Genomic DNA, 16,984 nt, shown 5'->3' with positions numbered 1-16,984 from the left:
CGAAGTTTTCAGTTTTTATAAGAGTTAAGCATAATATTTTTTCCTGAGATTAAATCAGATTTTCTTGATCCTTCAAGAATATAAATCATTGTAGTTCAGGGGAAATTTTCGGTCTAAATGAGAAGGGTTCAAAACATACAGAATTAGCTTGTATCGAAATCTGGCGGATGTTAAAGATTTTTATGTCTGTTATTTTAGTTAACATTTATCTCGTCTAGTTTGTTGTTTTATTTAACACTACAAGAAAACTCTTTTAAATTACATTAACCCTTTCAGAATCAAACATATTTCATTGAGAGTATCAAAATTTATTTTTTAATTTCCTGCAATAAAAGACATTCGAAAAACTGGCTATTTAGAACTTATTTAAATGCTAAAAGATGATCTGCTCTACCATTGTGCTTCATTACTTTTCTTATTTACAAGATGTATCATATTGAATATTTCTTGTTTCTTAAAATTAATGTGAAACTGAAAGATGTACATTTTATTGCGACAAGAAGATTTAATCTGTTTCGATAGAGTTTCTTGTTCTATTTTAAAGAAGGTTTTACGAAAATGATTAAAAACCTCAAATTTAACAATCAAGCAGTACATTCACACCAATATGGTCTAATATATTTTATCAATAAAAAGATATGAATTTCCTCTGAAAGCAAAAATGAAAGAAATAATTCAATTTCATAGTGGGAAACGTTTTCAACATTAAGATCTCGTGAAATTTTAAATAACTACAGGCAAAATATCTATGTATGATAAATACATGTTTTGACACTGAAGTTTTATTTTGAATAGTTTACTATTAGACAACCCTTTCTTCTATCCCTTTCCAGAATACCTTCATGGTGTAATCGTAGCACACTCTCTGCGATTTCGAGAGGTCAAAATTCGAGTCCCAGGGACGGCAGTGCTCTTTTATCACGTCTCCAACATCAAAAAAACTTAATGACTCTACAATAGCGCTCGAAATAAAATGTGGAGTACAATAATTCGTCACCACCAAGATCTGGAGATTTAGTCCCCTAATCCCTAGTCGAGGTTTAGAAGAAAATATTTTCTCTCTTCTTCCAGCATGTCTTCGTGGTGTAACGGTAGCACACTTGACGTGTCCAGATTCGAGTCCTGAGCATCGAAAAATACTTAATGGCTCTACAGTGTTGCCCGAACTAAAAACGTTGGTGGATAATAATTCATCACCAAGATTTGGCGATTCGTTCCCCTATTCCTTAGTTGCCCTTTAAAGCAGGAATACATAAGGTGATCCGGAGAGTACCGGTACTTTCAGCATGGTATAGGGGTACACTAAGACCCTCCTGGACACGGAATGGCCTCATGGTCAGAAAAAAGAATGACCCCAAAAGTAAATTAAGAAATATAAATACAAATAAGGAACAATACATAACAAGCAATCCCGAACATACAAAAAACAATTAACACAAAAGCAACATCAGATTACAATTCCAATTACACTTCGATTTGCATTGATAAATTTGAGGACATCTTGGGCAAAAAGTAAAAAAGCTTTGATATCAAAATTATCACGATATATCAGTATCAATTTTATATCAGTATCAATACAATTTTATATATCAGTATCAATTTTATACTAACACTGATACTGATACAATTTTATATATCAGTATCAATTTTATAAAGTTTTCTATGATCACCAAAGATAGAGCAGTCCTCTGCGAAGTGTTTCGCATTTCCGATGGCATTGAAAAAAATTCATTATTTTGTAACTTGAATCGCTTTAAATAATAGGAAAATCTCCCGTGGCCCGTGAGAATTTGAGTTAAATCAATGCTATTAAAAATAGCGATTTGGTTAGAAATTCTGATAATTTTCATGTATCCTTTATTTTTTGGTGAGTTTCCCCACCGGATTTTCCATTTATCAATATAAAATTTTTTCATATGTGTGATGGTCATCTGTTTTGATCCTGAAATTTCAATAAATGGGAGATCAGTATCTGACGCTGTCTCCTTGGCTAGACAGTCGGCGCTTTCATCCCAATATGGCCCACATGATCCAATGCAGTTTTACATTTAAGTAACCATTCAAAACTTGTAAACAATTTTTGATTTTTAAGATCATAGGGTTGGCTTTACCTGGGCGGGAGGGAGACTGAAGCAGCGATAAACAGTCTGTGTAAATATCAATCACATTTTGAAATAAAACACATCTCTTAATACAAATTAGGGCTTGATATAGAGCCTCACATTCTGCCTGAAAGACAGAGTTGTTTAATCTCAATTTCATATAGTCGATTCCGACACCGAAGGAATATAGAACAAATGCTACTCCATTCTCCTCTCGATCCCATACCCGTCTGTATATACATCGTACGCACTTGAAGCAGGAATCTCTTTGTCACAAATGTACCGAATTCTTTTAGAAGGGTGCAAAGACTGTATATTAAAATGCTCAAAAACATATTTTGTGACATTATATATTTTAAAATCCATTCGGTTGGTACGTAATATAGAATTTATCCAAAAAGAATTCATAGAAAATTGAAAGAGGCGGCCCTCCGGCCGAGACAAACGCAGCCGCAGTCGGGACAGTCCTGAAGCATCTCTTGACCGCTAAAGCCCAAGCTCTCGGTATGATATCAAGCTTAATTCTCAACCTGACAAGCCTCCCTGCGGCAAAATAACATTCTGGTAGCCTCAGGGCTTAGGATTTTGTTGCTAAGACATCAGCTAATAAAGTTCTTTTAGAATGCATAGAAAAGACATTTTAAGACATAGAAATTATTTACCGTAATTTTTTTTCTGAGTATCTAGTCTAGTCTGCTCTGTACAAAAATTAGCTTTACACAATTTTTAGAGTTTAGCGTTCTTTACAGTCATTCAAATTATCCAAACTCTTGGAAGACATTAACTGAATTATAGCTAAGTAATAACTGAAACTGGAGAAGAGTGTAAAAGACACTTTATTTAAAACTAAATAAGACTAAAAGCCACAATTTGTGCTTACAACTCAGTCAACCACTTGTGGTGAGATAACTTAAAGTAAATCAAGTGTAAAATTTAATTTCAGATAAGCTAGTAGCCGAAGTCTTGTCAAATCAGTTTAAGGCGGAGTTAAATCAAAATGTAATAGACATGGATATCAACTATCGGCTATTATAATGCAATCGCGAAGACTGCAAATCTTATCTTATATAGCAATTCCAGTAACGTGACCTTGAGAGGCAGAACAAGTTCTGTATTATAATCTAAAAAAACCTCACTATAAATACTCGTGAAATGAATGCCGGCTAGATTGGCATTCTGGCGGGAAAACGGAGGGAGTAAAGATCTAAAACATAACATAACTGGTTAATCAACATAAAGGAACTTAAAAAGTAAGGAAAAAAATTTATAGCTCTGTAAGTTTTAATAATGTAGCAGACTATTGAAAAATTAAAATAATCCTAGATGAGGACACCCGTCATTGAAAAAATAGTTCTGCTGTGGACTGTTGTTGAAAAATAGTTCTGCTGTTCTGCTGTTGACTGCTGTTGAAAAGGCGGTATTAATATTCCCTATAGTTTGGTAAAGAAATTCTGCAATACTTTTTGAAAATTGATTTGAAAACTTATGCGGGAAACAATAGTTGTTAAAAAATGGTTCTCTTTAGGCTTTCTCAGATGGGACTTATTTGGAAACCGTTCTATTTCAGCCTCCTTCTACGAGGTCAAAATGAGTGTCTATTCCAGCGTTTATATTTTATTGTAAAAGTGAAATTTTGAAAATGTAATCGGAGATCAGAAAGATTTGAAATATCTATGAAAGTGATATCACAATGACGCTCCGTTTTTTACGACCTAAAAATGAGAACTTTTGAATACTACGCTGGCATTAAATTTGATTTTAAAATATAATGCTTCGAATATAATGAAAATATTAAGTGACACTGCTATCAGAATATTTAGTAAAACAGGATGATTATTTTATTGACTGTTTTGAAAACATCTGTTTAATTATAGAGAAGAATACTGAGACATGTATAGGAATACGTTTTTTTTTTTTTTTTTTTTTTTTTTTTTTTTTTAATGATCGAAAGATTTATTATTTCGAACTAAAATGCTGCTAATGTCCTTCATTTCAACTGAAGTAAGTATTCCTTTTTTAAAAAAAAATAGCCCTCCTTTTAATTTTCTTTTCCTTTTACACATACGTTATTCGTGATTACTTAAAATACCTAAATTTTCTTTTTGAATTTCTGCTTCCAAAGGATGATGCAAGAGGGATTCACTACGTAAAATGTATATTGCTGCAACTGAGGATATACTAATTGGCAAGAAGGGATAACATTCTTATACATTTCTTACACACTTTATAATATTCGAGAATTAATTATAATTAATTTTCTCATTCCTTCATGGTGTAATTGAAAGCACGACCGGTTAATAGTCGAGAGAACGACATTTCGAACCAGTAGACTGCTTTTGTACTCAAATAAATACCTGTTTCGCTATACATCGTATTCTGTATTTTGCTTTATTTAGTAAATAACATTCACTAAATAAAGCAAAATACATCGGGTGACTTTCCTCCAAATGAAATTAGTATTTTTGAAAGCATGAACAAACGTTAGTACAGATAGTTAAAACAGAATTTTCTAAGGCGGTCACTTCGTAACTCGAGAGAGTACATTAAATATATTAAGGCGACTATCAAAAGTGTTCCTATTAAAATAGAATGGTTTCCTTATTCATTAATCAATGATTTATTCTACTCGGCTATAAGAGCAACGCTATTTTTTTCGATAAACACTTGTTAATCATTGATTCAGCGTGTAGTGATTTAATAAGTAGTTTTAAAATGGATTACATAATACCTTTTTTTAACGGATTTATTACATTTATAAAGTGCTTATTTTTTTAAATCCTGTAGTGCAAACAATAATGGATAACAGTTCAATGTCCAATTAGTACCATTACTGTTTCTAATAGTATTGTAATTGATCGCCTTTATTTGAAGTTGACGGTTCAGTAAACTAAGTGACTAATCAGATCCACTGATAAAGTTCCTTTGTTCTTATCGACTTTTCGCATAGAATTTAAATAAAACAAAGCTGTCGTCCAACTTTTAAGACGTACTTGCTAGCAGTTGTTGAAATACGTGTTTTGTAATTAGCCACATACGAATAATATTATCTTTTATTGAATAGTTGACAGATTTTTTAAAAGTAAGGAATAAAGTATGATTTTTTTTTTATTTGCAGCTGCAGTATCACCAATAATTATAACAACATCATTACTTTTATATAAATTAAATTTGCAAAGTTTTATTGTTTAACTCTTTTATTGTTTTATTCTAGAGCTTAATTTTTGTATATATTTTTTATGAATTTGTAATTTTCTATTTGAAATCTTTGTGAGAATTTCATTTGAAATAGGAAGACTAAACTACCCAAAGGTAGCTCCTATTATTATATTGGAATTATTAATTTGCATCTGAATAGGAGGTAAATTGCATTAAAAATAATTTTCAGTTTTCTATTAAAAAGTTCTGGTATCGAAATCGCAAATTAAACATCTGTTTATTATATAAGATTTTTAATATTTTTCGGCCACATTAGTGACTGGGATTCTGACATCTTTATACGAAGTAAAGGAAATATTGGAATGGCAAAATATTTCGGGTATCATATTTCAACGAAAAAATCCATTTCGACCGCTGTTAAATACATTCGAACGATTTTTGCGTCACATCTGTACATACGGACAGAATAAATGACTCTTTCTTCCAAAACGGATTGTAAAATGACTTAAAAATGGATTCAGAACGGATTTTTTGGTGATCTCTACATCACGTACGTATGTATGTATCTCGCATAACTTAAAAACGAGTAGACGTAGAACGTTGGAAATTGTGTATATGGGAGTACTATAACATGTGTTTGTGCACTTCTTTTTTCCATTGCAATCGGCCGCACTAAATTTATATATATATTCTCACCCTGTTACCTGGTTCGGTGAGCTCAATATTTTGGTAAATTGTGAACTTTTTGCTTTAAAAGTAGTTGAATTATGTTGTTCTTATGTTCCGATTAAGGTTTTTATTCCTTTAGTTAATCTGCATGCAATAGTTATAGAATTAATTAACTTAATTCAGTTAAATGAGCCATTTAACTGAATTAAGTTTATATGGCGCTAGGGCCGAACGAGGTCGCCATTTGTTTACATTTGGCCTTTCCAGACTGAATAGTGATTATGGTAGCCAACTGCGGTACCAAAAGGCCCAGATTCGAATCCCGGAGAAGGCATGGCTGTCTTAAATGTACAGTGTCTTTGCGGGATGGCGGACATTCTAAATATCTAGGGAGCCAAAAGGCTTCTCGTGTGGTTTGGTGGAATGGGAGAGGAGTGTGTGGCTCTCGGACCACTCCGCGGAGATGATCAACAAAAAGGCACCCGAGGATTATCTGCCTAAGGAAGAAATGTGTTCGCGGAGAACTTTCTCAGAAATACTAGTTTGTATACATTGAACACATGCAGAAATCCATAAAAACAGCCGTTCAGTTAGCCCGTCCGTTTGGATTCGAATCCCGAAAGGAATTACCAGTGCTCAGCGACTTTTACCGCTGATTGTGAAACTAAGCAATCACATAAAGGTTTAGTTACATTCTATGTGTTCCTCTGGCCGTTTTTGCTACCCTAGATAAATGCCAAAAGGCAACTTTCTTTATAATTACTTTGAATTCATCAATCGGGTTTATAGTAAATTATGCTAACTCAGGTGAAGAACAAATTAAATTCAATAAAATTTCGTTATTTTAAAGGATATTTTCGTTATTTTAAAAGGATTTTAAACTCTTTCAAAATGTTAAATTATAACTTAAAAGGAATTTATTTCAGATGCCGAGCGTAGTGCGTTTGAAGATCTAATTTGAATCTCGTTTCTCTACCCTAAAAGCTATCCCTTCTGCTTAAACCAGCTTCCCGTACTGTCCTTTGAAACGCCTTTCCCCCTCAAGATAACACTTTTCTGCGCATGAATGCTGCTCTTTTTCCATCAATCACTTAAAAATTATTATAATCAGTAAAAAGTGAACTGGTGTTCACATAATATTTTTAAAGTGAAATTTAACTTTTTTACTTACCAGATTTATTTTTTCCTATGACGTAACTTTCAGATCTCGAGAAATACTATTAATTCTCAAGAAAAAAAATTTACTAATCAGTTCCTCCACATCAAGTTCCCTTGACTGTTATCAATATTATCTGCTTAAGTGTTTCAAAATAAAAAATATTATCAACTTGATCTTGTGGTAAACTTGCGGTGAGGAATCGGACTACGCATAACCTTTTTGTCAAGATACGAGGAAAGACTGTTAACAGATCGAAGATTATTGACTGATTTAAAAAGGTAAAGAAAGATATATTTTTATTTATTAATATATATGAAAGATAACATGTTTGTATTTTCCTAAATGAAAAGAAATATCTCTAATTTCCTATGGAATTTAAAAATCCCCTCTAACTACGGTACATAACGCACTGATGCAGAAAATTCCTTACGGGGCTAATGGAGCACATAAAAGTTGGATTTCACTGAATTTAATATTCAATGACAATGAAAAATGGCAAAATTGTACAGGAAAAAAATTATCTCTGCGCGAGGCTATGTTTTAGAAATTCTAAAGATATGCTCTTTTTAAATTACTTTGTGATATTGCTGTTGAATTGAATTTTATGGTTTAAGTGCAAAGAACATGATATTTAATAGATAAAAGTACCACACGAAATGTTAAAAAAAGTCCATTTGGGTGTACTATAAAATCTGAAAACTTTCAGGTTTTTGTCATATTTATTAGCCCAAAGGGTGCTAAGTCAGAAAAGTTACTAATTTCGTTTTGGAATTTTGCGTCGCAAACTTTACAAATTGTTGCCACCAAATATTATCGCCCTGTATTATATTTAAAGAAATTAAATAATGACGAATCTGCGTAAAGATATGTATGTTTCTTGCATTGTGATAAAGCACCGGTACCTAGAGCCAACAAATTTTGAATAGCGTACATCTCCACCCGAATATGGGAATCTAGAAGCTCTAATTTGGAATTTGGAATTAGTTTTATTATCTGTTTCGTATTTTATAAAGCATTTATGAGTTTGATTAAAAAACTGAATGATTTCAAAGCGAGCAGTAGCACCACTGTACGAAAAAATATATATATATATATCTGCAGCGCGCGAGACTGTGTATCGGAAATTCTAAAGATATATTCTTTTAAAATTATTTTGCATTATTTAAGTGTGAAGAATATGATATTTAATAAATAATGGTAATGCACAAAACGTTAATAAACGCCCTTTTGGGTTTAAAATATAATCCGGAAGCTTTCAATTTTTTATTATTTATTTATTTTTATTTTTAAGATTAAAAGATTAACAGAAACTTTGTAGTTCAAATATAAGAGCGTAAGCTTTACATTCGCGAAAAGCAAAGCATAAGCTTGACATTTACAATCCGATTGTCTAATAAATTTCTTTTCAATAGCATTTACAACATTCATGCTCATATCAAATCTTATTAAATCACAATTTTAACTGTAGCAGATTTCAGCATTAAAATACAAATTATGATATGCTTATGATAAATGTGAATTCTTTCAAAATAATTTCGTCTTGAAATAATATGATATGAATTTCTGAATAATAAAGAAAATATTTCTTAACTCTAAGCATAGAGAATTGTACAACATATTGCAATTTTTGGTTTCTAATTTAAAACTTTGTTTTCTATATTCGTATCAAAAGCTATCGTTTTACTTTTGGTTTTATGGGAATACGGCCAAGCCTCTAGGTCTATCTGCCTAAGGGAAGGGATGCATCTTGGAGAAATTTCTAAGGGAAACTGGTTCGCATTCACGTTATACATGGAGAAAACCACAAAAGCGCACACACAGCCAGCGCGCTCGCGGGATTCAAACCTCGCACCGAACTACCAGTGTTTAGTGGCTTTACCGCTCGGCCGCTGGTGGACCCAGCATCTCTTTGCTTTGCTAGCAGTAATATAACCGGTATTACTAAAGTACATACATATCTAGCTTTAAATGCGACTAATTCCACAATGATTAAACAGCTAAACTTAATTATCGTTATTGTAAAGAATGTGCAAAAGACAATCACATAAGGAGATTATCGAAGCATTTGTAATGCGTAGACTACAACATGACGAAATTTGGCCTCCAACTTTCTCATGACGTTGCTTAACACATTAATGGCGGGGGATCTTGACGAAAGTATGCTAGGTAACGCGGCGACCGCTTCGCCTCGTTTTTCGTCCTAAAGCGAGAGATATTTTGTGTAATCATAAAAAAAAAGTTAGACTTAAAAAAGTTTATTTAAACTCTTAAAACTACAAGAAATATTAAAAAAGAACTAAGCACTAATTACAAAAAATGTTTTAAAGTACATATTTATGAGAAGAATGTAGTATTTTTTATGAGTGTGATAATGTTGATAACACTCGCCACGGTGAAGAGGTGCATTGCAAAACTCGCATTTGAAGCAAGTCAACTTTCTTTTTTTATGTGCGGCACAAACTACGCAGTTTCGTTGGGCATATAGGTTTTTGCTTTTATTTTCTATCCGAATTAATTTGAGCTTTTTGATGTCTAGCGAAAGACGTCCAGGCGGATCAATTTTATACCGTGGAATCCGTGGTGCCGAGTTCGATGTACCGGGTTGTGGCTCTTCAATGTCCATCAAATCGTCTGCATATATACTTTTATTTTCACGTGAAACCTTATTGAAGGATTCAAAATTTACTGTAAGTAGAATTTGAACAACCGAACAGCTTCAAACCACAAAACATACCAAATACAAACGTAAAGTGGCGCATGGATTCCGCAATGTGGTTGCAAAGCACATTGCACAATCTATGCGTTACCTACAGTCGAGATAAATGCGCAAGCTACAGTCGAGATGCGCAAGCTACAGTCGAGATAAATTATAGTACCACGACTCCCGCCTTTAAGCTACAGTCGAGATAAATCACAGTACTACGAATCCCGCCTTTAATGTGTTAAAATATCACTTATCTTCGATAGTATTTTTGAGGTTCCTGATCATTTAAGAGTTCTATAATTTTTATCTACAACAAATCGTCACAGGAAGAGATTTCAGGAACTTAAACCAGGCGAATGCAGAGGCAAGGGCATTAACCTGTGGATTCATATATATTCAGAACTATAAGCGATAGCCATCATCCCAACTATCGAGGATGTAGTGAAAACTTGGAACTGACTGTGAGTTGAAACTGATGTTTCGACTTGCCCCGTCTGTCGATTGATAACCAAGCTCGTTGTTTTAAAGCTAACAAAAAGTGTTCGATCTGCCATAGAATATTATTTGCAGTTATTATAATCACTGAAATGTTGAAATGAAATAGAATATATCGATCCATTTTTGAGCTATTTACATTTAAAGTTGGCCTGCGTTATATGAGTGAGTATTCCACAAAATCGCTAATTCATTACAAAGGTACTCTCAACATTCACGATTTCATAGAAATTATAGATTCAAAACTATGTGGTAAGCACTACGGGTCAGGGAATTTAAAAACGTATTTTTATAATTTCTTATAATCTTACAGGACCAGATGTATAACAAGAATTTTAGCAATGTTGAAGTGGTGTGGAAGCCAAGTGGGAATTATGGAGAAGAAATGAAGGAATTCAAGAAAAAAATAGAGGACAAGTATAATGTCACATTAAGTAAGTGTATATATTTTCAATAAAAATGTACTTTCTTTTATCATCTGTAAGAATGATTTGTTTTCCATTTTGTAGCGTATAGTTGACAAAATGGCTTCCCGAGTCGGAATATTCAATAAACGCATAAAATACAAACGTAAGTTTTAGCTAAAGTAGCTGCAAAGTAGTAAACCAATGATTATTATTAGAACACTTTTTCATATACCATCTCCAAGAAACAGAAATGCAATTAAAACCATGAATTATTATAAGAAAAAAGTGTTTTTAGTCAGTATTTTAATAAGCATTTTCTAGACCTCTATTGCAGTAAAAGCCATAAAAATCTGTAAAGAAAGTTTCTGAATCGTAAAAATGCCAAAATCAAGTTATTATCATTGACAGCAAATTAATTGACTAGAGCCAGATCATAAGTCACGAACAATACTCAATCAATAAAAAGACAGTTCATTTAAGTCAAAAGAACCTTCATAAAAAATTAAATTAATAAGATAATTTGATATATTTGAACATGATAAAGCAATGTGAGATATCCGACTTAAAGGATGTTTAGTTTATTTTATTATGGCAAAGTACTGAAGGGCTATCTGCCTATGTCGTGAGAATGTTTGTTACTGTGTTATTTTTTAAAGTTATGTATATATATCCTAAACAGTATTGATTAATTGATTATATTATCTCCTAAGTTTAATTAAAGTAGAATTATTTTAAAAGTGTGCATCCATACTGGTAAGTTATATTATACCAGTATGGATGCACACTTTTAAAATAATTCTACTTTAATTAAACTTAGGAGATAATATAATCAATTAATCAATACTGTTTAGGAAATAAATTATTATTAACTAACTTTGCAGCAATTGCGCAAGTAATAATAACTTGTATTCGCACTAAATGGATTTAAGTTCATACAACATATTATATATATATATATATATATATATATATATATATATATAGGCCCACCAGCGGCCGAGCGGTGAAGTCGCTGAACACTGGTAGTTCGGTCCGAGGTTCGAATCCCGCGAACGGGCTGGCTGCATGGGTGTTTTCGTGGTTTTCCCCATGTGTAACGTGTATACGAGCCAGTTTCCCTTATAAAGTCCTCCACGAAGGCATCCCTCCCCTTAGGCAGATAGCCCTCGAGGCTTTGCCATAATCACACACACACACAGACACATATATATATATATATATATAACAATGTAAAGATATAACAAAGCGTAAGATGTAACAAAGTACGATAGCTGCTTTTAAAAAATAATTCTCGATCTCAAAATTAACATTCTAGATTTGGAGATTTGGGGATCTCCCCCTAAATTCATGTGTTCTCCCAAATTCGAGATCTTTCGACGTTGTGTAACGCTGCTTGGAAAGGGTAATCAAAACTAATAACTAACCAATCGTAGCTTATCTATAGAATCGCACCTACTCTGGTATAAAAACTCCTGGCAGTTAATTACGTTACTTCTTCTGCCAGCTCCCACCTTGCTAATATCTCTGCTTTGGTTTCCCGTCTAAAGTGTTTGCGTCTTAAATTTAAGAATCTATGTAAATAGCAATTTATCACGTTTCATTATGATTGAATTCGATAAATATCTATGGAGAAGATTTTATATGTGTGGGAATAAAGACTGGAAATTTTTCAAGTTCATGCTTTGTTATTTTCATCTGTAAGCCTTCACTTTCAGCTACGACGATTAATCCCTCTTCTGTGTTCCCGGAATCATGATATGTATGTATGTATAAATTTAACTCGTTTTAGCAAAGAATGGTTGTCAGTTCGTAAGGCAAATATATATATATATATGTATATATATATATATATATATGCAAAATACTCCTACCAAGTAAATCCCTTCTCGGCGTCTCCCTTTCTATTTAATTATTCTAGTTAATATTTTACCATTATTTCCCATAGAGTAAACAAATAATGGCATTGAATCTTACCTCTTTAAGATGCTCAGCACTGCAGAACACAGAATCATCTGAAAAAAAGGGTTCCCCATGTAAGGGTTTAGTATTGCTTTTATTCTCTAAAATTTAATAAGATTTATTTTTCTGCTTTAAAATGCATTTAAGTAATTTCAGAAAACTAAATGTAATTTAATTTTTTTTCTATATTAGTTCTGACTTACATTTCCTATTAATTTGTAATTTTATAAATATGCTTCCTTAATAAATCAATATGCCCATCTGTTTCGCTTTGTCATACTGCGAGAGCCTTAGATAAAATAACTCCATAATGCTAATCTATAACTACAACCGCCTATTGCTATCTTGTTCCTCTATAAAACGAGTTTCTCCACACATGACCGAAATCATTTTGAACCATAAACGGCTTTCTTGGAAAAAGGCTCAATGAAATTTAAAAATGTGAAAGAACTACAAAATGATGCCTATATTGATTACTTAATGAATACAATTTTGCATAACAGTCATTTGAAATTTACACAGAGAGCTCAATCTAGGGAAAATTAAGCATACTGACAAAGCAGCACAATACTCGCGCGAGTAACAGTAACTGAGGTTCCGATATTGGTAAGTCCAAAGTGTCCTATAATATGCTTCTTTTGCAAACAGAATTTAAAGTAATTTATATAATTAAAGTCGCTGAATTTTTTGCAATTGGATGGTTTTCTACTATCATTCAAGTTTTAAATTTAAAGGAGATAATGTGTTGGTATATATTTTATAGCACTTAGAGCTGGTGTTCTCAGCCGGGGGGGGCGAGTCTAAACCACCTGAGGGATATTTCATAGATTCAAGGGAGAATGCGGTCAGACTTTTATTTACTTGCTGCTGAGTAATGCACAATCAGGCCTGCTTGGGTGACATAAAATTAGAAATGAGAGATGGAAATATTTTAATTAGTTTAAATGCCAGTCTAATTTCTGCGTTGCAAGGGAACATAACTTTTATATCATTAATTTCTTCTCCTAAAATGTTTTTATTACGAAATGTGAAATGAAGGAAAAAATTGTTTTAGTAAGTGATCATTAAAGGAATATTTTTCTTTTAATTCTGCATTTGCATTTGAATTTAGCTTAACATTGAGTTGTATTTGGTGACAATTATTTAATGTTATCTAAATCAAGAAAATATGCGGACTAGAATATGCAAAATAACTTGAATAAATTGTGTAGTTTGTCATTGTTGTATTTGTTGTGACTTACCTCACTTGTCTGACAGCAACATTAGAGGTAGCCCATGAAATGCATCGTGCAATATTCCTAAGTACAATATTGCGCCTGTCGTTGGCAAGTGCCTTGAACACCATAAAGGGGACAGTACTATTTTGCTCAGTTCCGCTCCTCCTACCAGAAACCTTTCGAGAGGACTTTCGGATCGCCGCATTTAGAGTGCCCCCATGACGCACAGAAACTATAGATTTACAAAAATCCATGCCTTATCCGGGATTCGCAACCGCGTTCTTCGCTACTGCAGTCAGAGTCACGAACCACTATTCTGGTTACGCGGCGTGTAGTTTTAATCTTGAATTTATTCGAAATATTTCAAATTAAGAAAAGTTTTATTAGTCAAAAATTCGTGTCAATGATACTATAAAAATGATAATATTCAAAATTTAAACAAATCTTTTATTTTTGACAGAAGACTACTGGGATTTGCATAAATGGTCTGTTGAAAACCTTCCGGAATTCTGGGCGGAATTCTGGCATACTTGTAAAGTTATACATTCAAAACCATTTGATAAGGTAGGTACTTTCCCTTTTTGAAAATACTATATTAATATTTAACTAATAATGTGCGCCCTAATTTTCATAGCAGTATAATTTATTTCAACATTACGCTCTTCATATTTTAATATTTGGTATATATCATATGTACATTCTCCACGCATTAGTTATTAAGAAATCTGATTCTATCAAGCACTCAGGCACTCCATGGTCTTTCATGAAAATCTGCAATATCTATTACCACTTACGTACACTTCTTTTAAAGACAACTACTGTATCATTTTACAATTGTAGAGTCATTAGGTTATGTCGATGCTGGAACAGAAAACTACGCAATACGTTCGCCGAGATTCGAACTTCGGACCTCCGGTACGCGCCGAGCGTGCTTCCACTTACACCACGAAACGTATGCGGAAAAGTTTGGTTTGGTTTATTTAATAACGACAAAGTACTCGAAGGCTATCTGCCTATGGGAAGGGATGCTTTCGTAGAGGACATTCTAAGGGAAACTGGCTCGTAAACACATTATACATGGGGAAAACTAAGAAAATGACCACGCAGACAACCCGTTTGCTGGGATTCAAACCCCGGTCTGAACTACCAATGTGCAGCGAATTTACCGCTGGTGAGGTATACGCTTAAAGGAAAGAGAAAATAACTTGTACATTCTGACTCAATCATTGTGAGATTAATCGTTTATTGTTTCTTCAATAAATATTTTTCAGCTACATAACCATCATATATTCATTCACTAAGACATTTTATACTTATAAATTTACAACTGCCTTAAGGAAATATTTTCTGATTTAAAGTATTGGCAAAATATAATTTGAAATAATAAGTATTTATGCATTATACCATCGCTAGAAATACTGGCACTGTTGAATGACAAAGTGATATGGATGATTACGTTCAGTATCTTCATAATATTTCAATGATAGTATTTCAATATTATTTAATATCATATTTATCATATTTTTGTGTTTCAGCATTATCATTTATTTCAGCATACTTCTCAATTCCTGTTTCGCTAATCTCTGCCGTTTGGTTAGTATGAATGTTAATTAATATCGTAGATTTTTCAGTATTCTGGTGAAGACATAGTACATTTTTCCCAATGTAGGGCTGTAATCGTTTATAGGCACTGGTCACTACTAAGGTAAGAAGCGGTGGTCACTTCATTATGGAGGCACTTAGTAGGTGGGCAACCGTTGCCTCCTGTAAAAGGCCGTACTAGACTGTTCCTCTTAGAAAGCCTCTGACTTAGAAAAACAGATTTCCGGTATTTGTCATTATTCAATAATTAATCCAATCATATTTCACTAATTATTCTTCGCAACTTCTTCATACACTAACTCGTGTATGCTGAGTTTCAGAAATTTAATTTATTATAAACTAGTAAATTTTTACACCTCATTATCTGTTCCCTTTCAGAATTATGTGAGATTTATTGGATTCCAGCTTACCCCCCCCCCCAGTAAACGGTACTCAGCGTAGTACAGATTTAAATTTTCAATGAATATCATAAATCTACTAATTTAAAAGCAACTACAAGAACAAATCTTCTCACAAGTAAATATCGTGCTTGCAAACATAGAGATAAAAAATAATGTAATAAACTGGAGATCTTAAGATATACACTAAAGATTGCTATTCTTTGCCAGAGCTCATACTTAATGTCGCTGTTGCTTATTACTAATTAATCATTAAAATTCCCAGTGCTGAATTTTCTAATATCTATCAATTTTAACTTAACACATATTTATCATCAGCTTTGATTTAGTTGACTCATAGTATTTGTAGCTACGGTCAAAAGATTGTTATCGATTTTAAGCTGCTTCTTGATAAGCTATCAAGATCCAATTTTGTGTACACACTGCTTGTGAATGATAACAGAGGTAAAAGGACATTTTCAAAGTTCAATTTAATTACTTTTTAATGCTGAAAAAATTTATAATTCGTATTTCTGTATCATATTTCTGAATATAACTAAAAACCTCAAATTTTTATAGTTTGAATCATCAGATGTCGTAAAAATTCTTTTAAATAAAAATATATGCAAATTATAATTTAATTTCTGAATGTTGGCAAATGTTTTAAAACTTCTCAATTTTTTCGACATTTTGACATCCATTATTTTAAATTTCCAACATCTAATCGGTCAAAAAGTTTCGAAATTTTCGCAGATTTAAAGATTCGGCCCTTTTTGAAAGCCGTGATTAAAAAAAATTATCAATTTGTGGTTTTCTGCATTTTTACTTCCTTGTACGAAGTAAAAAGGAAGTATTGTAATCGCGAAAAGTTTCAGGCAGCATATTTCAACGAAAATATCCATTTTGCCCGCTATCGAATGCAATTTAACGATTTTTTTGCGTGATAACTGTACGTAAGGACAGAATGCTTTTCCTCCAAAAAAATTATAAAACTGCTTTAAAATGAATTCTGAAGAGAATTTTTCGTGGCGTCTGTGCATACGTACGTATCTTACATAACTCAAAAACGAGTAGCCTCAGAGCGTTGAAATTTTGTATATAAGACTGCTATAACATATACATGTGCACCTCTTAGAT

The 16,984-nt window shown here is 32.7% G+C and overlaps 1 protein-coding gene across 1 annotated transcript in view; it reads left to right on the top strand.

Annotated features, from left to right (window-relative positions):
- The first annotated feature begins 7,267 nt into the window (after window positions 1–7,267).
- LOC118200426 (acetoacetyl-CoA synthetase-like) overlaps window positions 7,268–16,984 on the top strand; it is a 71,716-nt gene continuing 61,999 nt past the window's right edge. Inside the window, exons 1-3 of the mRNA XM_085825548.1 lie at window positions 7,268–7,364; window positions 10,599–10,719; window positions 14,329–14,432. Coding sequence (XP_085681674.1) covers window positions 10,605–10,719; window positions 14,329–14,432 — 219 coding nt within the window. The 5' untranslated portion in view covers window positions 7,268–7,364; window positions 10,599–10,604. The remainder of the gene's footprint in view (window positions 7,365–10,598; window positions 10,720–14,328; window positions 14,433–16,984) is intronic.

The sequence above is a fragment of the Stegodyphus dumicola genome, chromosome 10 (genome assembly GCF_044657685.1).
Source record: "Stegodyphus dumicola isolate Sdum_Otavi_A_Nest chromosome 10, ASM4465768v1".
Lineage (NCBI taxonomy): Eukaryota > Metazoa > Arthropoda > Arachnida > Araneae > Eresidae > Stegodyphus > Stegodyphus dumicola.
This window is presented reverse-complemented; position numbering and strand designations above follow the sequence as displayed.